Source organism: Zeus faber (genome assembly GCF_960531495.2).
Source record: "Zeus faber genome assembly, chromosome: 13".
Classification (NCBI taxonomy): Eukaryota; Metazoa; Chordata; class Actinopteri; order Zeiformes; family Zeidae; genus Zeus; species Zeus faber.
The window spans coordinates 25,463,481-25,489,615 of NC_137198.1; the positions used below are offsets into that span (position 1 = coordinate 25,463,481).

Below are 26,135 nucleotides of genomic sequence, written 5' to 3' on the forward strand. Positions count from 1 at the left end.
TGTTTTTTTTTGATTGGGATGTGATATAGTTGTCATTGCATAATTCAGGCTGTTGACTACGCTTGGCCTCGTAGGAATGAATGCCGGAAAGATTCGTCAGTAGAGTCTTAACTATCGCAGGGCCTTCTACAGTGGTCCGTCGCTACCTTGGGGACAGTAGTCTTTCACATCCTACGCAACCAGTACAATGTCTCCTTGTGTGTGCCCCTTTTCTGATTGTGTCATATAAAAAAGAATAGAAATAAAAGCCCTACCTGACTCTGTGGCTCTGCTGATGGTACATGTTCTTATTGAATGCTCGGCTGACGGTGACTGTGACGTACAGTCGGTTGGACAACCACTGACAAATGTACTTCTTGTATTTAAGTCGCTTCGGATAAATGCATCAGGTAAATGAAGATGTGCGTGTGAGTTACAATTGGGTTTGCAATTTGGAGATGGACCGATTCTTCGCCCTGACAAATCTTTATCCATCTTAGGCAACAACGGCCTCGGTACCCGTCAGTCGTTAAAGGCGAACAATTTGGAAACCGTGTTCGATCCGCTGTCAAATAAAGGACAGGGTTGCTTTTTTCATGACTCCCAGGAAATAAATAATCTCTTGTGTCCAGTTTTGAAGGCTACATCTATGACCCGGACGCTGGGCTTTCAGTGAAAGACTAAGCAGCAGCAGTGGCCACAACACGGGTGGGCCCAGAAGTCTGCCTTGAGCAACGGCGGCAATGTCGCCGCTGTTGTCGTTGTCTCGTCTGTTTTGAAGTTGTGCTTATGGCACAAGGAGGGAAATACATAAAGTGACACGAACGTAGGGACCTGGGAAAACTACACGTGAAGACCAAACACCCGACTCGCTGGATACAGAATTTCCCAGTACGTCAACTGTGAACCAACACTCTAATATCAAGCAGACTTTCTCCTTGCACCTGCTTAGCACACACACATGCACAGGCTCGGATATGCTATGTATGTCGCACAAAGATGGTAGATTAAGGTGTGTGTATGTGTATGTGTGTGTGTGTGTACGTGCGTGCGTGTGTGTGTGTGTGTGTGTGTGTGTGTGTTCTGCAGGGTGTGCATGCAAGTGTGTATACATGTGAGTGTAAGTCCATAGACACGAGACTCGGATTCAACAAATGACCGTGACTGATCAAGACAAAATAAATAAAACAAACGATGGTTACGAATGTATGGATTGCGTTGAGGGAAGATCCTGGTATATTTTATGTAATGCTAACACTGCATTGAAATTGACTAATGGTCGGCTAATAATTTCATTTTGCCCGATTTCACAGTGCTTTAAATAAGAGTTTTTTTTATTTGGCAACTATAACCCGATTGAACGTTTAGGATTCACAATTCACAATCCTATCTCCACTATAAGAAAAACACAGCTCACAAGTTTTAGCAACCATTAGAAGTCTTTGGCAATTGGTAATGATATTAATTGGTCCATTGTTTGGACAACCTATTTCAAATAGTATCGAGGCTTTTGGATTTATTTGTTTGCTAAATTGATTAGAATTGGGTTTACTGTTGATAAAGTCGTTTATCTGTGTAGTTTCATTATTGCCTCTGTACTGCAGTGCACAGACAACCAAATACCAAATGTATAAAACTGGAGCTTGGACTATAGACTAAATGTACTTATGTGCTTATGTAGCTCCATTAACACACCACCAAAATGGTCTTTTACTGACCAATAGGACTGTGATGAACGTGAATAACCAAAATGAACATGATTTGGATTTGATTGGAGTGTTTGATGTATGTTAACAATTGTTAACTGTCTGTAAATGGGTTATTTGACGAGCTGCTGGGTCCGATCCCGGTATGTCCATGTGAAGCTCTATCTCCTTCACGATAAAATAAAAATCAGGCAACCTCAGGGGGAAAAATGGTAGCGGCTGCGTCATTCCATTCGTTTGCTGGTGATTTTCTACCCTGTTGTACTTCACTCACTTATCTCTTATTTAGAAAGATAATGGCACCCCGCAAGGAAGCCAAAAACCACCATAACCATCGCTCCAACATGCAAAAAAGTACGCCATTGAACAGAACGTGGGCACTTTCTTTTACAATGAAAACTTTGCAACCTCTGCATTTGCTAGTTACACGTTGTGTGACAAGAACGCAAGTGCAGACATATAACACAACTACTTCATTATTTGCTTATCCTTGATGTGACACCGGGTGGGTAGAACCTCTGGATGAAGTGAAGTTTTCTCCTCCACAGATCCCACAGCAGTAGCACTCAAATTGTAGGATAGCTGCAAAAAGGCATGGGGGGAGGGGCTGTAATTCTCCAAATAAGAAGCATCCTTCCGGGCTCTGTGTCTGCAGCTCTGGAGGTTCGAGGAATCCGTTTGGGCCGGCGTTGGAATTCAGTCAACATATATATAGAATGGATGCAAGTTCCGTGTGGTCCGCTATGTTACAGATCAACAAGTTTGGGTCAGACTCCCGTTGGGCCTCCCATCAGGCTGTTTGCAATGCTGGTAGAATGGCCTAAAGAAGAGGTGGTGTAGTGGGGTGCTGTGTGGTGCTGGAGATGGGGTTTGCGGTGAGGGGGTGAAGGACTAGGGTTGGGTGGACAGTAGACAGGCGAGGGTCGTTGATGACACGTCGTTACCTCAGAGAATATGCCTGTGGAAATATAATATATGAGTCACGTGAGTCACACAGAGAACTCCAAGAAGGTGTTTAATTGGCAGTTTCAATGCACCCTTTATCTCAAGGTAAGTGAGGTCGCTCATAGTGAGGACAATGAATGAGATCAGACAATGGAATCAGACAATGGTCCAGAACCACGCTAATGCTGGGTTTTAAGGGTTTTAAATTAAAGGTGCAGTGTGTTGAATTAAGTGGCATCTAGTGGTGGGATTGCAGATTGAAAACAACTGAGTACCCCTCCGCATGGCGGTGTAACATGGCGGCCTTTGTGGAAGAGACGGTGGCCGCGAAACTCGCGAAAGGCCCTCTCTAGAGCCAGTGTTTGTCTGTTCTGGGCTACTGTAGATACATAGCGGTGCAACATGGCGGCGCCATGAAGCATACCCACTCCCTATGTAACACCAAGACAACGATTCCTATTTCCATGGGATAAAACACAAATTAAAACCTAATTAAGAATATTTTATTCCATTTCTGCTAACGCCATTCCATAAATTCTACACAGTGCACCTTTAAAATACAATTGGCTGGCATTCATCGAATTCCTTCAGTCCATCTGAATCATCTGAATTCATATGCAGGACATAGAGATTTGTTTGGAACGCTTGGGGGCAAATTGAATATGAAATATTCAGTAAGTGAGTGTCTTTCTGAATGCTTACATTTCAATCTTTTTTGTCTTTTTGTTAATAAATGTCTTCTGAATCTGAATTGAAATTTGTTACCAACATGGTCAAACCCTAACCCAACAGCGAGAGGAAGCTTTGAATGCTTTTCCGTTCCACTAGCCATTTTTTTTTATTTTGCCTTAAATAATACTTTTTGGCCAGACCTAGACCTCTACAGGGCATACAAGTAATCTGCCAATGAACTGTCGCAAGTAATTCACTTTCACACATACACATCCAGTATTTATGGTCGAAGAGCAACCCACCTCATTTGTTCTGATTGCGAATCCGCAGGCACCTCCTCTTCAGTGGTGGCTCCAGGTCGGGGCTCCCAGCAGCTGACAACGGTCCGCTGATAGAGCAGGACAAGATCGCCGTCTTGTCTGCGTCAGGCTTTGGCACAGGCTGGATGACCACGCAGCCTCCGGCGGGCAGCAGCGGCAGGGCGTAGGCATGTTCGCCCTCCTCCAGGCCAGAGTCTGGGTCGGGCTTGCCCTCCCCTGTGCCCACTGCCTGCTCCTCCACTGAGCACCACTTCCCCTGCTCCCAGTCTGCCACCGAGCAGCTGTTCTCCTTCAGCGCCTCCCGCTCCAGCTCCCCATTGGCTGGCTCGTCCCCGACGACTGCTACTGCTACTGAGACTCCTCCTCCTTCTGTTGCCGCTCCGTCTCTTCTTCGGTCTGCGCAGGGTTCAGAGGTGGGCACAAGAACATTGTGCCATCCTGTGCCATTGACAATGACGTTACACGGGGTGGCGGGGCTTGCCTGGACCTGGGACAGGGACTGGGGTTGTGCTGTGCTAGGTAAAGGTGGTCCAGGGTTGTTGGGAAAGCCAAGGTCACAGGGCCTTGCCTGGGCCACTGGGAGCTCAGCAACGCAGGTCGAGCTGTCACCGCCACAGGGTGGGCAAGACAACTCCATTGTTCTTGGATTTATAGCCCCTTCCAGCTTCTCTGGCCCGAGGCACTGCAAGAGGGCCCCCTCCCTCCCCTCCAGTACATCACTCCCCATCCCAGCAGCATGTGGAGATCTTGAGTCTGCCTCTGCCTCCACCTTGACCTGAACCCCAGGCAATGTTTTCTGTATGACAGGCTGTTGGCATGAGCGATGGCCCACAGTTAAATCGATCACACCGTCCATTAGCTCCCGCCTGCTAGAAAGGCACAGGCCCCCCGAACCATCCTCTGCTTTTATAGTCAAGTCCACTACTGTCCTACTTCTGTCTGAGCCATTGTTGTCATGTACGGGGCTTTTACCAGGAGAAAGGGGCCTCTGGCCTACTTTCTGGTCCCTGCCGTCTCCTTCAGATGATTCTGAGGATTGGGGCCGAGAAGTGTGGGGTTCTGAGGACTCTTGTGCACTGGAGACATGGCCGCTGCTGTCAGGGTGGGCCCTGGACATACTTGGTAATGGGATGGGAATGGGTATGGGGATTGGGACTGGTAGGGGTACAATGACAGGATAAGGGACCAAGAGAGTGGGCGGGGGCACCAGGGGTGCTAGAGATGGCATACCAACGTTCATCATTGGAGGCATGGGGATGTGTCCGTTGGGTAGCATATTGACTGGGGGGAAATGCGGCAAGCCAGACATTGGGAAACCAGGGTATGGTGGTAGCATGCCTGAGTTAGGGTTAGTTGAGGTGTAGACATGCGGAGACAACAGAGACCTGTGCATGGGGCTGGGCGGTGGACCAAGAGTCCTGGGGGGTGGTGGGGGACCAATGCCAGGGATGATGGGGTTCGATAGGGGGCTATTGGGGCCGCCAGGGTGGGCAGAGGGGCGAAGGAAAGGCGGACGTATGTGCTGCATCATCTGATGCTCCATAAACAGAGGCAGCGGCATGGGTCCGCGTGGTGTCATCACCATTGGTGGGCTGCCTGGGGGGACCCCCATGGGCCCGTGAAGACCGGGGACATGCGGTGGTGGTAGAGTGGGACTCTCATGGGGCCTGGGCGTGGGCACCTTGGCTGAGGCGGAGGAAGATGGGGAGTAGACGGTGCCATTGTCCGAGGGAGAGGTGGCGGACGAGGTGGAGGGGGCCAGAGTAGAGGTGGCGGTGGGGCCCCCGGGTGACGGGGCTTTGCGTCGGAGGTCTGTCAACGGCGCCCCCCAGGATTCTGGAGTGAGCAGCTGCACCCCACCACCACAGTCTACTTTGCCCTCCCCACCACCGCCGTGTCCGGGGTTGCAGAGTGCCGCGGGCAGGGCGGCCTGGGTCTCCTTGTAGAAAATGTCCATCTTGTATTGGTTCAGGCATTTGGCACTGCAGAACTGCAACCTCCGCTCACCAGCACCAAAGTCCAGATATTCCTTGGTGTGGCGTATGTGTTTGCACCAGTCACACACCTGCAGCAGAAAACACACATGAGACAAACAACCCATAAGTACTTCTCACCTTGCATGCAAAGGAGTTACAATATGTTGTTGATGATATCCAATACAATCTTCTTTTGACGACAACGATAAAAGATCTCAGCCCATCTGGAAATTAACACATCAAAAACAGATTTTATTGTTCTCTATAGAGAACAGCTTGTGTCTAAGTACGCACAATATCCGAGTATGTGTGTGTATGCGGTTGGCATTGAACTAATTCCATTTACAGGAATTTAAATGTGCTGCTTTGTCTTAGTTTGGGTAAATATTGGTAAACAACTTTCTACTCTAAAAGATAACATACGTCCTTACCAGGAACATTTAGCTACAACCTTCTGCTCGCAATCATAAAACAGCCCTTCTCCGTTTAACGCTTATTGGAATTTGGCACCCACCACAGGCAGAGAAATATATAATTTACTTTTTTCTAATCCTAACTACTGCAGCTCATTGACATTGACACATCACATTGACATCATATGTGACATGGTCAGGTATTTATATATTTGAACAGCAATGCGTTCAGTGCTTACAAATGTGAAATTCGCATGGTGGTCTTTATGTTATAGTTCAAAATCCAATTCAGCTTCATGTTGACGGGGCACCAAATTACAAGACTACCTTATTTTTCTAAGTTAACGTTTTTAAACATTGGCTAAAACTGCATACATCTCATTAGTACTTCTTACTTACAAAGGCATTATCTCGGTTCTTTAATATTCTGGACAATATCGTTTTCCTTGTGAAGACTACCCTTAATTGGGAAGATTAGATAACAACTTTTAGTGGCGGTGGAATTTCATCAAAACTTGAATCAAAACATTAGCATATAGCATATAGTGAAATAACAAGGTCTATTGACAGTATTTTAACAGGTTGAAACGTCAAGCTAAAGCGACACCTAGGCACACTGTTCAGAAGGTCACACAGGAATTGAAACATCATTTGAGGCATGGAGCCACATGTACAATGTGAGATTGGATTGGTCTTTTTCTGTCATCGCAGAGCCTAAGACCCCCAAAACCCACTGCTGAACTGTTTCGCAACTGATACTGATGAAGGTACAAATATTTTTTTTCCACTGGAGGGAAAATGAATGTGACCCCCGCGAGGTGGATAGTAGTGGGCGAGCCCTGAAGACGCCGTTATTCGTTAGGCCACACACAGCTCACTCTGTCAGCTCTGGAAGGAGTGGCGGGTCCTCGCCGGAGATAATTAAGGCATTAATCAGCTTTCAGAGCCCTCAACGACATCCATCCATCACATGGACCCTTAATCCCCCTTGCTGAATGTTAATAAATTGACAGGATGCAACCAGGAAGAAGCATAAACTCATTTGAAGACCGCATAGCGGCATTGGCTAATTTGGTATGTTTGGGTCCGAGGCAAGCGGGGTGGACTCGCATAAACCGCTCGGCCGAATCCATCGTAGTCTTGGAGCGGACTTACGAAGTACACGGCACACGGTTTCAAAAGGCTGTTTCCTCACCGTGGTTGCCCTCGATGAGTGCAATGTACGCAGTAAGAAGAGTTAGACAAGTTATTGATCCCCATGGGGAACTTAGTCTTCTTGCATTTTACCCATCCTAGCTATATACTGTAGGAGCAGTGGGCAGGAGTGCAGGAGGGCAGTGTGGTGTGTCTAACCCTGACATGCATGTCTTCAGCGTGAGGAACATGAACATGGGAAGAACATGCAAACTCCACACAGAAAGGCAGCAGTCGGGTTCAACCCAGAAACGACCTGCCGTGAGGCAGCAGTGCTAACCACCACGACCATTAGTCACAACCATTAGGCCTCAAATGGACCTATGTGAGGTCTGGATGACGTTCTAGTGGCCCTTGGTGATGTCTAGGGTACCTCTCAAAGAAGGAAAGGAAAAGTTCCGCTCTTTAAGTGTCAGACACACGTTAACAACGGTTCAAAAGGGGACGGATCGGGAAGAATTTCTTCAAATAGCGCCCGTCTGACAGCATTCACAGCCAAACGGAACAGGTCTAATAAATGACCATACAGGTAGATCTTCGTGCCTCACTCACCGGGATCACCTCCATCCACAAAATGGTGACTATGACTTAGTCACCAAAAAAAAGTTGTTTTGCAAAAAAACTCACCGACAGGGGTGTTTTAAATAATAAATGCCCTCAAATCTCCCCCTGACTCAGACAGATGGAGAGCACTTAACGACGTTCTGCACGGCGAGTGAGAATTTCACCGCGCATTACCCTAATGGAGTTGTGCTTTCTCGGCTCTCCTGCTCTCTTGCCCCCCTCTCTCTCTCCTGCGCACAGATGTTTGCAGTTGAATGTAATTATGGTCATTTATTTCCATCATGACCAACGAGCCGGCCGCCGGTGTAGTTTTTTAAACCGCTTGCTTTACAACAATCGTTAAGCCGCTCGGCTCGGCGGCCGTCACCGAGTCGCCCTTGCTCTTCTTTATCCCTTTCCTTTTCTCTTTGCTGTCACCTTTCTTTTTATGTTCGCATTTTTTTTTCCAGATAGCAATGACTTTGAGATGATCGATTGATCAACAAGTTCCATGATGGATGATGTCATGTGTACATACAGTTGGTGCTCTTTCTTATCTTATTCTCTTTCTTTGACCGCACTGTTTTTGCCGCTGTCACGCCTGAATCCATCGCCTTGTATCTTATCTCATCTTGTGAGGAGGAAGGTGTTTTCTAGGTGATGACAAAGGCACCAACCTTGGGGACTACTGGAGCCGGGGGAAGAAGGGAGAAGGGAGATTTACAAGTTTTACAAGTTTTATGGGTGGGCGCTTATACTAGCAGGTTTGAGGGGGGGTCCGAGAATGCAGGGATTGTAGGGCGTTAACATATACATAGGTTTTTTTGTCAACTGTTTTACTGTTTCGGATAATTAAAAAAGGTGTTTGCGGAGCAGAAGGTGTTATTATAGGGTGGAAACAATCATTTGTTTTCGACTCCCGAGAACCTCGCAGTTAAAGTTGCTTGTCTGCTTCGTTATTTTCTTGTCGCGTTTGGTCCGCTCCCCAACTGGATGCAATGTCCTTTGTGTTGAAATTTCAATCTCACTCGGTTGACATTGACATACAATGGAGCGCACAAAAAGTGACACTCCGTTCTTTCGCTGCTATTTGTCCTTGTCAGACAGGTTCAGTCAAGTCAAATCTGAATGTTACGTATCGAGCGTTTAAAGTCGATTAGGAGAACTCTGAGATGTTTGGCGGCCTATCGGGTTGTGAGATGGTGTAGTACAATGGTGTCTGTCACAAGCGCTCATCTCCTTCAAATGTGGCACTGATAACTATCTGTGTCTTTGAAAACCGCTCTGTATATTTCCTGTTGAATTTCAAGCTTCAAGAGACCTTTTTAATTTTCTTAAATGGAGACCGCAGACTCAAAATGCCTAAATTAGCCCCACTTCCTGTTTGATAGTAATACTAAGTACTTATCGTGACTCACAAGTGTCAAATCCATTGGGTTTCACTGTCTCTTCCTATGTCGATAGTATCATTTGGGCTTGCTCAGGTCAATTCCAACTCAAATAAAGATGTTATAAATGAATATTTCACTGTATAAAAGTCTAAAGGATGATGGGATCATGGTATTTCCTCAGTAATCCATTCCAATTTGTGTTTCAATTGAAGTAATTGAGGCCAAGCCGCCAACTAAAGCTCTCCAAGATTGGGTGATATTTGAGAAGTGCCAAAAGCCTCGAAGAACCAACTAACAAATTAGTGAAAGCTGAGCATCAAAATGAAACGCTTGAAAATTCACAGTTGGTCTGACTAAACTAATCTAGAGGGGACAAGAGGCAGTTTTCAATTTGAACGAATGTGGCAAAAAATGATTATGTTAAAAAGTGTATCTCCAATGAACCATCGATGTAACCTAATAATCCAGAACACAACACTCCCACACACACACACACACACACACACAGACACACACACACACACACACACACACACACACACACACACACACACACTGATTTTAAGTGCAGCAGACTGATTTTCTTTACATTATCCTCCGCTAGATGTGTGTTATTCAATGAGCGATACCTTTGTTCATTATCTGTATTATTATCCAGATTTATTCTATTTATTTGAAATTGAATTTGCATTGCTAAAATTGATTACAGTGGTAAGATTTTGGTGTCAATATGAATGGTACAACAGGCAATTCAAAAAAATCTACTTTGATGTTCATGATGTTCGAATTTCGAAAGGATTTTGTGCCAAAAATCTGTTGCACTCTAGTGCTAAATTGGTTGATATTTGGTATTTTGTCTGAGGATCAGACAAACACAGACAAAGGCAAAATCAAACTTAATATCATATGCATAATGGAAATGAGAAAACAGAACTTTTCCATGAAGAATGAATAAAAAAACTTTGTTAAAATTAATTAATGCTAAAACAAGAACACTTTTGTGTAAAATAGTCCAAAAGACAAAGTTGACAACACAGATTGCCTCAAAAATGATGTGTAGCTTGTGAAGCAAGTTCTGTCAGACAACTCGACGGCACCACATGCTTCCACGCCCATAATTGGACGGCCTATTTAACAAGCCAGTCCCTCCTGCTCTCCCTGCTTTTCTGCCTGTTTGCTTGATGCGTTGCTGCTGTTGGGCTCTAGTCTTCAATCCAATGGGGGGATTCCAGCTCATCATTCCTATATTTCTAGCTCCCTGAGTATGCCTATGTTTGCTGTACACCTTGTCGGGAGTGATGAGCAGTAGAGCCCAGATGCCAAACTCAAATTAGTTTTTGTTGTTCCTGGCTTTGGCTCGGTTGTCATTCTAGAATTAATGTTATTAATGTTATTAACCATTTTTTTATTTTTATTTTTTTACCTGTCGGTTTTTTTTTTCCCAAGTCCAGAATCAGAATCGACCAGTGTTGTATTTGTGAATGCATGGGGAAACAGGAAATGGGGCCTTTTTTTAACCAATCATTCACATTTGAAAGCATATATCAGTGATGTGGCAGTTAGACTGGGTGTCGTGTTAAATGGTTATTTGTCCTTACAAGCACATCGCTGTTTGTCTTGTAGACAAGCCTGGGCGTGTCCTGAGCAAAGCTGTGCTGCGGAAATTTCCGGCCGAGGCCATCGTCGTCTCTCGCCTGGGGGAGGGGGAGGGAAGAGACAATGGCTTCTTTTTACGGATGGACAAAAAATAAACAGGTGAACAGAAAAAACAAGTGAACAGAAATAACTGGAAAACAAGGAGAAAAAAATACAGACAGACAAAAGAATGAGATCGGATGAAAGCAAACGGTGATTGCGGAATAGGTGAACATGCATTGTGCTGACGGGCTCCAATTAAGGGGTTTGTTAATAAAAAAAAGTGTGTGTGTGTCAGTGTGTGACAGAAAAATGTATAATCATATCTGCAAAAAAAACACTTATAAACTTACACCTGATGAGTTGAAATCGTATTAAATACTAATCTAATCGGAATTGCATCGGAATTGGTCTTACCAAGCCTCAACCGTTGATAAAACATGACACAGCGACATAGTAGTGCTGCACAACACGCGAACGATTCGTTCGTTGCGAACACCTCTTTTAATTGACTCGGGAGTCAGGAGTCACTAAGGGCAAGAGAGACTTTTGAGTCTTTGGCTCACAAAGTTAAAATAAATCATGAACATAAATATTTACGAAATCAAAACAAGAAATGATGTACTAAATGAAGGTCCAAACGCCAAGGCGTTTGTTATAATTCACGTTGAACGTGACTGATTCACACTTTCCTATTCCCTCCAAATAAATTATTTAATCAGAAGTAAATTATTTTTGTGATTCACACTTTATACATCTCCCTGCCAAAATAAATATTTTTGAGAAATTCAGCGAAAAGATTTTCCTGGGATCCATAAATAAATAAATAATTTAGACAGCATGAAATGACTCTTGTGAGATTCCCACAACCAACCGACTCTTTGGACTCTCTTTCATCCCTCCCTCACTCACAGTGCGTTACACCAATAGGATCAAACAAACAAAGAGTCAGAAAATCGAGCAACTCTTTCTTTTAATGGGTGACTCATCAAGAACCGAATCTGAAAAAAGGGTCAAACCCTTCATCACTACATCCTGTACTGTACTGTGATTACGGTAATGATTTTGTTTTTACACCTTTTACAGTAAAAAAAAAAACATGTTTGCCTTCATTACATTCAAAATTCCATGGCGGGTTTCTTCCTTTTAAGACAAAATCTTCGCTATGATTTGCAGGACACCAAAATCACTCTTCTCTTTCAAAACCAGCGAGAGAGAGATAATACAGGTAACAGACAATGAGTTCTGCTGCAATAGAGAAGTTAAGACTAAGAATTGCAATAACTTGGTTAGTCATACAGTAGTAATCATTTATAATAAAATATAAATTCTAATAATTTATCAATATATACTGTATATATACTGTGTATATATATATATATATATATACACACACATGTATACCTATATACCTGTACCAATAATTTAGCCTGTGCATAGAATCACATTTTGTATACTCTGTTATTTCTATATATATATATATATTTGGCTTTTTCTGTTATGTATTCTTTGGCTATTTGTGTATAATTGTATATTTTCATTTTATTTTTATCATGTTTTTTTTTTTTTTTTTTTTTAATCTAATTTAACCTCATTTCATTTCATTTCAGTTCTTTTATTGTATTGTATTTTATTTTATTTTATTATTTTTCAGTCACCATGACAAATTCCTTGTATGTGAAAATGTTGCGGAGCAACCTCATTCTGATTCTGATGCTAATGTCTGCAGAAAGTCAAAATTGAATATGACAAACACAAAAATCAATCTGTCAAGTTGTAATATCAAAATGTTTGAGTGCGCTTGGGCCATTCTACTACGTGATTTAAAACTCAATTTTAAAACTTGATTAATCATCGTCATCTGCTCCGAAAAGGACACAAGGGCACAAACCCCAGAGAAATATTTTCGGAGGACAAGTGGAACTTTGGGAAAAGCCAAACCCAGAATAATAAGTCACTTAAGTCGGAGGAAGTCATTATTATTCGTTATGCCGAAAAAAAATACCATACTTGTGTACGAGTGTTAATTGAGAGACTGATTGCATTATTTTTTTAGATTACCTGGTGTCACGCACTCATTTGCAGTTTATCTGTTCCATATACCTCTACCTCTCTCTTTCTCTCTCTCTCTGTCTCTCTCTCTTTCTCTCTCTCTCTCTCTCTCTTTCTCGCTCTCTCTCTCCCTCTCACACACACACACACACATAGACACACTCACTCAAACACCAATTCTTGTTTCCCTGTAAGCATAAATAGAGGCGCACGCTCGAAACCCATCATCTCTCTAAACGCACACACACACACACACACACACACACACACACACACACACACACACACACACACACACTCTGACAAAAGGCATGGTTGTGCCATTATTCTGCCTCCAGTTTGTGCTATGACCCTGTGGCCCTTCGCCAGTTCATTTGCATATTGCACTAATGAGGTGTTGGCACCGGGAAAAAAAGAAAGTGAGGGACACACCAGCCGCCAAACACACAGGAGAATTAGACTGACAGACAAACAGACAGACAGACAGAGAGACAGACAGATAGACAGACAGATAGACAGACAGATAGACAGACATATAGATAGATTGATAGATAGATAGATGGATAGATGGATGGATGGATGGATGGATGGATGGATAGATAGATAGATAGATAGATGGACAGGCGGACGAACAGATAGACAGACAGACAGACAGACAGACATATAGATAGATGGATCGATAGATAGATAGATAGATAGATGGATAGATCGATGGATGGATGGATAGATAGATAGATAGATAGATAGATAGATAGATAGATAGATAGATAGATGGACGGGCGGACGAACAGATAGAAAGACAGACAGACAGCATCATGCCAGCACACTTGCAGTTGCCCTCCGGCTGAAGTTCCTTCTAAGAATGACAGAGCAGGTCCTCTGGCAGCGCTGTGCGTCCTGAGGGGCTGGCACGCCAGCTGTCGCTACACCAGCTTCCATCTGGGCACGTGTCCTTCCCAGGTGTGCGTGCCCATCACCCGCCAATGTGGCTGTGTTGCCCCTCAACATAAAAAAAAAAAAAAAACTATTCTGATGGGTCGACCAAGACAAAAAAAAAAAATCCTTGGACAAACACAGTCATGCCTGAGAGCAGCTCTGTCCTCCGGAGGGTGAGATCACTCACCGCAAAAGAGGTTAGAATATTAATGTACCTCTATATTCCTACCGCCCCCTGTATGCACGTATATACATTTATATCTACGGGGTTATACAGGTTTACATGGTCTTCAACAAAAAAGTATTTCTCTTAAATATATGGGAATGGATTGCTTTTAGGGGATTCGGCTGGTGACTCCCGAACCAATGGTTGGCTATGAGCGAATCGTTCGCGACGAGCAAATCGTTCCCTATGAACGAACGGTTCGCTTTGAACAAATTGTTTGTGAGTCTTTCATCCCTCGTGCTCTCACATTTGGTCCCTGAGCCCTGCAATAGCAATTTGGGAATTGAAAAAAAAAAGAGTTTAACTGAATTTCTTGATATTTCATCGCTTAAAAAAGATCTGGATGTATATCCATGGAGACATCTTTTTACCCTTTGTCCACAAGCCACCAGTTTGCGTTGCCAAACACTCAGTGAAGTGACATTATCCAGCTTGAAAGCGTCACAGCAGTTGGTATCCACTGCATCGCGGTTAGTTTGAGCACGTTTCTGTGACTGGAGCTGCGGTGGCCGGTGGCTACGAGATAATCACCTTCTCTGCCGAGTCCCCCAGCCGTGGCAAGAAGGCCCGAAGGCCCCCTTACCCGCCGCTGAGCCTGAGTCACGATAGCCTGTGTCACAGGCATGCACGCACGCTGGCACACACACACACACACAAACACGCGCATTTTCACAGCACATTTTTTCCGGTTTTCTCTCCGTCAAATTGTCCCCCACCACATGCTGACCCGGAGCAGCCTACATTTGGTGTGGTGTCAATCCTTAGTTTGAAATTTTACAAAATGACACATTTTTTTCAAAAGTTGATCCAGTTTTACAGATTTCCTTTTCAGGGTGTTGCGAGGGATGGAGAACGTGTCAAATGACTGTAAATATGTACAATATGTTTCAGAAAACTATTTCTAAATGAAAGTGACAATATTCAGGTCTACACTATCTTTGTGCTTTACCACGGCCTCGATCAGCCTTTCAGTTTTATTTATTTTATTTACCTTTATTACACATATTTAGAACATCTTTTTGTATTTATATGGACAGCTTGGTATGTCACAGATTAATTAGGATATATTCTGGCTATCTATCTGTCACTCTGTCACTCTGTCTCCCTAGCGATCTGTCTCTCTATCTGTCTGTCTGTCTACCTATCTGTCTATCTGCCTGCTTGTCCATCCCTTTGTCTGTCTCTCACTCTGTCTACCTATCTGTCTGTCTGTCTGTCTGTCTGTCTGTCTGTCTGTCAACCCCCCCTCCACACACGCACACATACATACCCACACACAAACGCTGTGTCAGCATTGCAACTTGTGTTTGTGTGCGTGTGTGTGTGTGTGTGTGTGTGTGTGTGTGTGTGTGTGACTGTCTGTGTGTGTGTGTGTGCATGGGTGTGTGTGCGTGTTTGAGGTGAAGTGACATTTCTGGGCTGACATGAAGAGGCACTCTGCCTCCTCTCGCCTGGAGGGGAGCTTCCGGGGAGAGTCGCTGATGGAGGCCCCGGGGTCCTGCGGGGGAGGAGGAGGGGGGAGGGAGGAGGAGGAGGGGGGAGGGAGGAGCGGGGGATCCCTGCACGCATGCAAACAAAAAGCTTCACACTGCGGCAGAGGCGACCTGTAAAAACACAGACTGTAATACCCTCATCTCTCTCTCTCTCTCTCTCTCTTTCTCTCTCTCTCTCGCTTGTCTCATCACTTATGGGCTTTTGTGGGAGGGAATGTGTGTGTGCGCGTGTGTGTGTGTGTGTGTGTGTGTGTGTGTGCATGGGGGGGGCATGTTGTATGTAGTATGTGTGTAAATACTTGTGTGTTATCTGAATGTATATGGAAGTATAGTACTTTGTATGGTACTTACTTAGAATATTACTGAGTATATTACATTTCCGTTTAGTCATTTAGCAGACGCTTTTATCCAAAGTGACTTACAATTATTCAAACACTGACGGACGCAGCCATCAGGAGCAATTAGGGGTTAAGTGTCTTGCTCAAGGACACTACAGCATGCTAGCAGGAGGAGCCTGGGATCGAACCAGCAACCTTTAGATTACTAGACCACCAGCTCTACCTCTATCTCAACTCTGCTTAAGATGTACTTAGTCTGTCAGAAGCTGTAATTAACAGGTACTTAAATGTATAGAAAAATGTCATTTTGGCTGCTTTTGACAACCATAATGGCCCACTTTTAAGTGTATTACACTAGTAAGTATACTAAATACATCTGAAGCTATTCTAACCTTTCAATGTACCTTTTATAAGTGTACTTACACTACATGCCTTTCTGAGACGTTGCTTCATTTAAGATGAATTAGTTCTAGACTGCGACGTCCTAGACTAAGGTAGTTAAGGACTAGTCAGCTCCTTCGGTCAGGTCTTGGTGCTGGTCTTAGTCCAGATAATACATTTTCTCTATTGTCAAGGTCGACCTGGGGGGGTGTTCAATATTCGGATCCATGAATCCAAGTATAAAGCTGCCTCTCGCCAGCTTTGATTGAAACCTTCATTTCGATCTAGATCAGCTCTCATCTTCCTTCTGGAAAATCCATTTATTTAAATCGATTGAAATTTTACATTTATTTAGACGAGGACAAGTCTGAGACGATTTTAAACCATGACTGAGAAAGGTCATTTCAGTTCATCCAGGTTAAAAGTGTGATTTAGTCTTAGTCTTCGTAGGATGAGGCCTAATCTGTGTGTACTAATATACTTTCAGTATGGAGTGTAATGACTGTTGACAACAGACTGTGTAATGGGTTGACAACAACTGTTCTTTGTATAAAAATAATATCTCCAATAAGTAGAACTAGAACTCCCTCTCCTCCCGCTGGTGGTCGGAAATAAGGAATCGTGAATCTAAATTAGGAATCCAATTAAAAAGCAAACAAACGGTGAACCCGAGTGGTTTCTGCCATCGTCATATCGCAATACAGTTAAATGTGGTCTTTAAGGCGGCATTACAGTAAAGTACTGCAGCTTGTTGGATTCATAGAAATGTTCTGGATGTTCAACATCCCTAACTTCTTGGCCATAATATCCATGTTATTAAAGATTGTTTCTCAAATATTCCCCAAAATATCGTCAAATGATCCTATAAACTGTACCTTTTTTTCTGCAGGTGAGTGCTCATGCATATTGTGGTTACAATTTGCAATAAACAAAGTATGGGATATCATTATGATATCTATAAATATAAATCCATGTTTTATAAATGCAGTAGAGTAAAACATACAGGTATTTGCTTTGGAACACAGTGGAGTAAAGTCCAAAGTCTTCAAAAACAGAATATACTTCAGTAAGTACTTGAAATATATAAGAATTTGTGCTTAGTTACCTTCCACTGATGGATAGAATACACACCACACAAAGCAACACAACACACTGCAAACTCCCATGAACTGAAATCCTAAAATTAACCAGCAAAATCGAGCCAGACTAGAACTGTCCTAATTTCTGACCATTTCCACACATGCACGCACACACACACACGCACACACACACACACACACGCACGCACGCACGCACACACACACACACACACACACACACACACTCAACATCCACTGGTTGAAATAGGATTCCAAAATGATATAAACCTTTACTCTACTCCACCTCTACTCTACCTCTACTCTACCTCCCTCTACTCTACCTATACTCTACCTCCCTCTACTCTACCTCTACCCTACTCTACCTTTACTCTACATCCTTCTACCCTACTCCACCTCTTCTCTACCTTTGCTATACATCCCTCTACTCTACTGTACCTCTACTCTACCTTTACTCTATCTTCCTCTACCTCTACCCTACTCTACCTTTACTCTATCTTCCTCTACCCTACTCTACCTTTACTCTATCTTCCTATACTCTACTCTAACTCTACTGTTACTCACGCTCCCTCAACTCTACCTCTAACCGAAATTTAGTTTTTCGGCCTTGACAACATTTTTTTCTCGGTCCTTCTCCTCCTGCTGGAAGTAAAGGAAAAGGAAACAAAGAGAGGAGAGGAGAGTGTGCTGTTGTGGCCGACCTTGTGGGTGAAGAAACACGTGGGTGTCACTTACATGAATGGCCCCGTAGACGGAACAGCAGACGCTGTTGTCAGACGCCGACTTCATTCCCGTGTTCTCACTCGGGCTTAGCAACTGTGCGCCATGTTTATCTGGTTAGAGCAAACATCAAACGCCTCTGAAGGCACCGTTTCCCAAATGTGAGTTTCTCAACAAAATCCTACCACCGGTGGAGGCGTGGGATAATGGACGCTGCATTCTGTTTGCTGTTGCGGAGACATTATTTAGAGGCTGGGATCTATTTTTCCCTTTTTTTTCCATTTTCAACACCGATTGACTTCAATGCTGTTTCTTAAATGATGCTTAATCTTTTTTATACCGGTTGTCTTTTAAGGACATATACCACATTTAAATACAAATTACACTGCCTGCCTTTAGAGAAAATATAAATTTAATCTGATAGTTTCATTTTTGGCACACTGACACTGACAACATAAACCACTTAGTTATTGGAATTGGGATTTCAATGCCAAATACTCAATAGCATTGATGAAATACGCCATAAAAGTAGCTTTAAAGTAGAATGAAAGTCTACCTGTTGTGCATGACGTAAGCCTATTTTGTTGAATATCTGTGGATATTAATACAGTTCCACATCATTTAAACATCTAAACTCAATAGAAACCTTAAACTAGGGCTACAAGGTGCATGCAAACCGTCCTGTCAATCTGAATCTGGGCCTGTGCAGCATTTTTTAGGCGGAAGCTGTGATAAAAGGTTTTGGCAATAAAACTTGGCTCCATCTCCTTTACCTTTATTAAACCTTTATTAAATGCTTTAATGACTGAGCGTCGCAGGGAAACATAGCATAGAACACAACGCTTCACTTGTTAGTTGAACCATCGATGGAGCTACTGGCTTCCATGGTGGGACAATAATAGCCTCAGAAAAAAAAGGACACACGCACAATTATTATGTGACAATATTAAGAAAGGCAGGACAGAGATGCCATGTCATTAAATAAAGTTGTAATTATCACTAAAAATATCTGTGATCTTATTCTCGTCTCCTCCACGCTTCACCCACTTGTTACCTCGAAAGTCCTAACTCCCGTTGGCACACTCAACCGACCGCCTCCCCAAAAAGGTCATTTTAAAAGGTACAAGAGCATCGATAACAGCTGACAAGCTATCAAGAATGATTCATATCATAAGCAAACGTGGCTGGAGTCGTGCAGATTCTACAAAAAAGCTCAAATAAATGTTGTATTCCTAAAATGAAAATATACTGTCAGTTATTTCTCACTAACGCCCCCTGACCTGTTAATAATGACCGTTGTCACGGGCAACCACATCTTCCTGACGGTAATCATGTCCCATGTTTTTCGCCAGAAGACGTGGAGAAATGAATTTGTCCAATTTCACATTCATAACAGTGAATATGTCAGTCATACCCGCCGGTCATTATCGCAAAATAACCCCCTTCAGACGGATACAAGACCCCCATCCACTCCGTCTGGGATTATTTTGCGATAATGACCGGCTGGCTGCACATTATCCCTTACTTTTTTTTTTTAATAGTAGTTAAGTCTTATAGATTGGGTACTTGTGCCAAACAGAGATTCAATTACGACTTCCCCGTCTCCATTAGGCTACACTGACCGTGCGATGGTGTTGGTGACCTTGATGAACTTTGAATTTGAACAAAGCATGAGCTGCATATTATTTCATTGGAAACTGTAAAACTGAATTCCCGTTTTTTCCGGTTGCTTACGCCCTGTGTACTTTTGAAGCTCCCGGACCGAACCTTACCTGAACCCCGACCGCACCGGCGGATCGGAATTGTCTCGAGTTTCAAAAGGTGAAATTTGATTTTAAAAGGGAACCTGGAATTCCCCCATCGCCCGTCGTATCGGCGGAATAAATCAATCGTCATCGGCTGATCAAACATCTACGGGTAGGTGCAGGTGATCTCACAAGCCCACAAGAAGAAAACCAAAATAAATAAATAAATAAATAAATTGTGCATCTAAAAATGTGAACGAAAATGCAAAAATCAAATCAAAGTAAACAGATGTGGGCAACGGAAGAGCACAGCAGACACAAGGCCCAGCTTGATTCTCATGCTGTGGGCGGGGGGCGGGGGGGGAGGGGAAAGAAGTGTCGGCAAAGAAAGGAAAGAAAAAGAAGGAAACTGGAGACCACTAACTCCAAATGGACAGACATATGTGCATCCTTCCTTTCTCATTCCTCCTCCGCTACGTGTGCTTAGGGATAAGTGATTATGTTTGGATGAGCAACTGACTTCAGGACAAACAAGGAAAGAGAGATTAAAACACGTCATACTCACGGCGTAATTCCTTACATATCCAAGCTTTGGTACAAGAAAAAAAAAAAGAGGGGGAGGGGGGGGGGGATTATTTAAACTGCGGTCATCAGGGTGGGACGGACAGAGGTGATGATGTCACAATGTCAAAACTGTAATCGCGGCTGCCTTCCCTCGGGGCCATCGCCCGAGGATCGCCTCATCGCAAGCCAAGACTGGGCCGGATGCCGGGGCCGGATCTACCGCGGCGGGCCGGGTCCAGGGTCTGTAGAGAGGGTCTGGGCCGGCTTCAATTCAAGATTAAAATGAATGGCGTATGAGACCCCCCTGAAACGGATCTGATTTGAGAAATAAAAGGGGCTGGATCCCACTCCCGTGAGTCCCTCGTGCTCCAGCCCCAATCCAGCCCAGATATGGCTCGACTCCTGATTTGAAGATGCTAAACGGGCGAAACGGGCCAGAATCAAAGATTTTCTTTTGGGGGTTTGCTTACTTCAAAAAGAAAATAGGCGTGTTAAAATAAGTTCAAGCAAATACTTAAGGGACTTAGGGGCTACCCTAACCCGAAAAAGAGGGGTCTGGGAGGGTTTCTAGGTCTAAATCTAAGAAGCTGGTTCACCTCAGACTACCACTGTTACTGCTGAAACCTTAACGGCTGAGGCTGCCCTAACCAGTCAGAAGAAACTAAAAACTAAAAAAAAGAAGAAGCCTTCCTTTACCTCAATTCGAGGGATGTAATGTCTTTCAACAAAAGGGGATTTTGTGAGAACGGCAGTCGCCTGTGATTTGCCGCCCGACGCTCTGGTTCCAGCGGGGGGCTTACCTTGTTCCTCTTGAAGTAGGCCCTGCGGCAGGCGGCGAAGCACTTCTCGCTGCAGAAGCTCTTCAGCTCGCTGCCCATGCTCAGCGAGTAGCGCTTGACGCCCACCTTCTGGCACCAGGCGCACAGGATCTGCACGCCGGACGCGTCGTCGTCTGCGGGGGGGGGGGGGGGGGGGGTAAGGCACGGCGTTTAGGGATTGATGATTTTGGACTTGGCTGGAATGGGAGAACGGCAACGGGGTGAATGGTGAGGGATTCTGAGATGATGTCAAGGCAGAGCTTCACAACGGCTTTGCTCGAAAGGTGAGAGATCCGTGGTATTCCTCTTTCCCTGAACTCTAGCTCAACTCTAACTCCACTGAACTCTATCTCTACTCTACCTCTGATGTACCTCGACTCTACCTACCTCTGCTCTGGTTCGATTCCACCTCACCTCTACTTCCCTCTACTCTACCGACCTCTATCTACCTCTCCTCTACCTATACTCTATCTTACACTACTCTATTCTATTTCTATTCTACCTGTACACACACTCCCTCTGCTCTACCTAACCCTATTCAACTTCCCTCTAGTCTACCTTTGCTATATTTTACCTCCTGACTACCTTTACTCTGCCTCTCTCTCCTCTACTCTATCTCCACTGTACCTCTACTCTATTTTACCTCTACCTCTATGCTACCTCTAGTCTACTAAACCTCTGTTCAACCTCCCTCTACTATACCTACTCGACTCCACCTCAACTCTACCTCCACTCTAACCCTCTCTAATCTACGTCTACCCGACCTCAACTCTGCCTCTACCTCTGCTCTAACTCTATTCTACCTCCCTCTGCCCAACCTCAACTCTACCTCTACTCTACTCTAACTCTATTCTACCTCTGCTCTGTACTCTACCTCCCTCAACCCTGCCTGGAGTCTACCTACCTCTACTCTATCGCTACTCTTCTTGTCCATTATTTCATGTTTGCCTATGTGTTTTCGTTGGCGTCAAGTCTTGCACTGTCCCCTCTGAATCTACGTTATCTCCCGCTGCCAATAAAATGCTTTGTGCGGTGCTGAGTAATTGATCTTTCACCACTGGAACAAATTCTTGTACATTTATTGCACTTAGTGGATTCTGATTCTGATTGTGATTCTTGACATATTAAATTACGAGTGAGGAATGTCTAAGGCCGGGGGGCTTTAAATCCCGGGACCAATGGCATTGATCCTCCTGATTCACTCCAGCTGCCGGGCTGATTGAAACCAAACAAAACAAAACAAAACCACTGCCGAAATTGAATATAATGAGCTCCGCGCTCCGAACGGCTAGGACCCCCAAAAAAAAATGACGACATGTTTTTTGTCACGATTGCAGCTGGAGCGACTCGGAGTTTGGCTCTGGGCGGTGCCGAGGCACGGCGCACGGGCGAATGGGATCGAATGTAAGTGACTCATTTAGAGGCCGCGTGAGAGTTTGACGTTGCAGCCAGCCGGATTTCTGATGTTTCACACCATACTATATATAACCGTCTGAGCTTACGTGTACTTCCGGTGGCCGAATCTTCGACTGAGAACATTCTACACTCTGCTCACCCGCTGGCAGTAGTGCTGCTTGAGTGATATTGTTTTATTTAAGGTTATATTGTATTAATTTATATCGCCACTGCCACTATAACAACCCAATATCGCCACTGATTGTCTTTCCCTGAACTTGGGTCCAGTACACCCCCACATTACACTTATTCATGGTCGGGGTTCCGCCACCATTATAACAGAATGACCCCAATGTTATGAAAGCCTTTTGAGAGGGTGTTTAAAAGACAATAAACCTCCGTTCACTGTCAGTGAGACCTTTATTGGCATAATGTCCATAAGCTGCTGGATCTCAACTGGGAAAACATGAGTGCATTGATAAATTGATGAATACCCACAAGCACAATGTACAGTATATTGCTTTAGGCTTTCTTTTCCCCCAAGGTGCTGTTTCATCACACTAAACAAACACTAGACTTGTTGGCCTTTCTAGTGTGTGTGTGTGTGTGTGTGTGTGTGTGTGTGCGTGCGTGCGCACAATAAATCCCGCATGAGTCGCCAATCAAAATGTCTCTCGTGCGGTCGACCCTCACCGCACAGGATGATTCGTACATGATTTGAACCCCCCCCCCCCCCCCGTTTTCCACCGAGCGAGATCCTCTGAGATTTCCGACCAATAACTCTCAATTATCACATTAGGGCTGCGAGGGTGTGAGGGTGAAAAGAAAGCGGGCCCCATTAGCCCATTAGTCTCTCACCCCCCACCCCCATCTCCTTTAAAGCTCAGCAGGCTTTTCGTCTTGTGTTAAGCTTAATGGATATATGGATACTACGGGGGCCATCGGATTTTTAAATAACAACTCACACAATTACGGGAATAAGTCCCCCAGGGGGCTGGGATAGCGTGGCGGGCCCCTGCTGCCCACCTCCCTTGATATCGCTCGCTCTCTCTCTCTCTCTCTCTCTCTCTTTCTCTTTCCCTCTCTTCCTTTTCTGCCTTCCTGTCTGTCACACCCGGGGTCAGTGTGAAGCGGAGTGTTGAAAAACAAACAAACAAACGTCATTTCGCAAGTTATCTACATAAGCCGCGATCTTGTCGCTCCCGATCTCAAAGTCATGAACTCTGTTATTTTCATACAAATGCATGTCTGCGGTCGGGGCCGTCTGTTGTTTCCCCCCCCACACACCCTGGCACCTCATTACGGGGGCACTCGCTCCAAAACACTCACATCTGCACCAAGGAGGGGGAGAAGACGGCAGCAATTATGCAGCTTCCATGCTAAATGCCACTGTCATCCGCCATACCTGCGCCTAAAAAACCCCCCCCATTGTCGAATTTTTGCATGAATAATTCAGAGTGGGGGGTGGTGTTTGGTGAGGTGGGGGTTGGGCGGCGAAGTTGAAAAGGGTGTCGGTCGGCAAGGGCTGTTGGATTGGCGTCGGGGCTTTTAGCGCCATCTGTTTCCCCGCCTTTTGCAGCAGGCCTGTGGGGACTCCTCTTGGGTGATGCCAAGGCAGCTATCTCTCCCCCTCTCGCTCGCTCTTTCTCTCTCTCTAACTCCCTTCCCCTCTCTCTCTCTCTCTCTCTCTCGCTCTCTCTCTCTCCCTCCGCTGGGGGCGTTGCGGCGGCCACGCAGGAGATAATGAAGCTCTCTGTCTGGCCCGCGAGTGCAGACACGACGCAACACAATGTGGCCGTCGACGGGTTTAAACTGTCACTAGGGCAGTTTGAACACCGCCCCGGCAGGAATGCAGCTCATTATATCCTCTGATTTGGACGCGTTTGGAGCACGACAAAGTTAGAATTGAGCAATTTTGGCTTTATTTTCCACCTAAGGGTTTGCGGTGGTGGTGGTGATGGTGGTGGTGGTGGGAGTAGACTAAAACTAAAATGAAACAGCTTTTTTTCCCCAATGAATAATCATTGCTGTGCGGGGGTATTCGTACATAGCCGTAATGCAGCGTGCAAGTAAGATTGAAGTTCGACACTAGAGGTTTCCCAACCTGGAGGCGGCTTGATCAGCGGGGGTGGGATCATGGGCACCATGATGGGGAGGCCGCCATGCTCCTTGGGGCCGGGCACCGACGTGGAGGTTGTGCCGGACAGCTCCGTGACGCCGTTACGGGCGGCCAACTGGGCGGAGTGGGCGCCCACGGCCCTGTCCGGAGAGGCCGAGCTGCCTCCGACCTTTGGCAACGAGTTTTCTAGGAGGGCGACACAAACGTCGCAAACAAAGCGATTGCATCTGGTAAGAAGGCTATTTGAAACAAAATTAAACAAAATTGTCTATGGTTTTAATCCTGAGGGGAGAGGCGCATGGAGTGGGAGCGACCGGGGCGCAATTTACATCCGCGATCCCGCTCCGCTGCGCGTGCCCATCACTCGTCAAATTGTGATTACTTCAGAAGTACATTAGAATAAGTCAAAAGTCATCCCTTGCCATAAATGCAAGACAATTCAAAGGATTAGGAAATAAACAATTCTATTCTTATACAAGTATTTGCTTTCATGCATACGTGTTGACTGAAAGTATACTTTCTTTTACCAGTATAGAGTAAGGCTAGACCAATAAGATGACAATAAGACTCACTGACTCATTAAAAATTAGAATGTGTGCCCCGAGAAAAAAATGATAAATCATGCACAGAGTTAGTTGTTGATGCTGTTAAAGGAGACCCCACGGCCAATCCCAGGACCCTAAGATAAAGAGTCTCATGTACTATCAACTGAGCTACTGTAACCGGGTTGTCTATGTTCCTGCTTTGAACACTGATAAACATTTCCACTCTTTTGATAATCAACGCTTCCTTTAAAATGTATTGATAACGTACAATAGGAAATAGCAAAGCTGTAATTTCAGAAGCTGTTTCTCCAAACATGAATCGAGTGTGAGACACATGATTCAGGTTTTTGTCATAAGGAGTGTCGCGTGGCCGTTGTTTTTCCATTGGGTAACCCCGATCCCGAGATAGTCACCATGGCTGGCGTTACGGCTTCCGTACCTTTCAGAACAGAGATGTGCTGCGGCGTCTCCCCAATCTCCAGGTTGTCCGAGTCTCTCAGCTCCACTTTGTCGTAGCCGTACCAGCCCAGCAGCTCATTCATGGTGTTCTCTGCAAAGCTCTGCAAAGACACGTGCAACAACCGAGACGGCCAGATGTGAAACCTTTGGAAATTTGCGCTCAGAATTATAATACAATAAAAAGATGAATACCTTTTTTGAATAACGTTTTCAGTTATTTCGCTTTCTTTTCGACATTGTTTACCTACCGTGACCTGGACATAGTGATTTTGACAAAGACCCCCATTGTATAAAGATACTTATCAAAGTTGTTCTCAACGAAAACGTTTAAATTCATTGTGAAATATTTTGTGTTGGATTGCATTGTAAAAAAAAAAAAGCTCAAAAAATGTACATTTTTCTTTTCATAAACCACATCACAATAAGCCTTAAATGATACATTATAGAAGTTTAACCTCTTAAGTAACAGCACT

General features: G+C 44.6%; 1 protein-coding gene across 1 annotated transcript in view; it reads right to left on the bottom strand.

Moving 5' to 3' along the window:
* Positions 1-2,194: 2,194 nt before the first annotated feature.
* Positions 2,195-26,135, bottom strand: part of sobpa (sine oculis binding protein homolog a) — a gene marked incomplete at its 5' end in the record, with an annotated part of 37,060 nt that continues 13,119 nt past the window's right edge. Inside the window, 7 exons of the mRNA XM_080012305.1 lie at positions 2,195-2,643; positions 3,605-5,687; positions 10,738-10,833; positions 20,328-20,351; positions 21,127-21,278; positions 24,644-24,844; positions 25,643-25,763. Of these exons, the coding sequence (XP_079868431.1) occupies positions 3,606-5,687; positions 10,738-10,833; positions 20,328-20,351; positions 21,127-21,278; positions 24,644-24,844; positions 25,643-25,763 (2,676 nt within the window). The 3' untranslated portion in view covers positions 2,195-2,643; position 3,605. The remainder of the gene's footprint in view (positions 2,644-3,604; positions 5,688-10,737; positions 10,834-20,327; positions 20,352-21,126; positions 21,279-24,643; positions 24,845-25,642; positions 25,764-26,135) is intronic.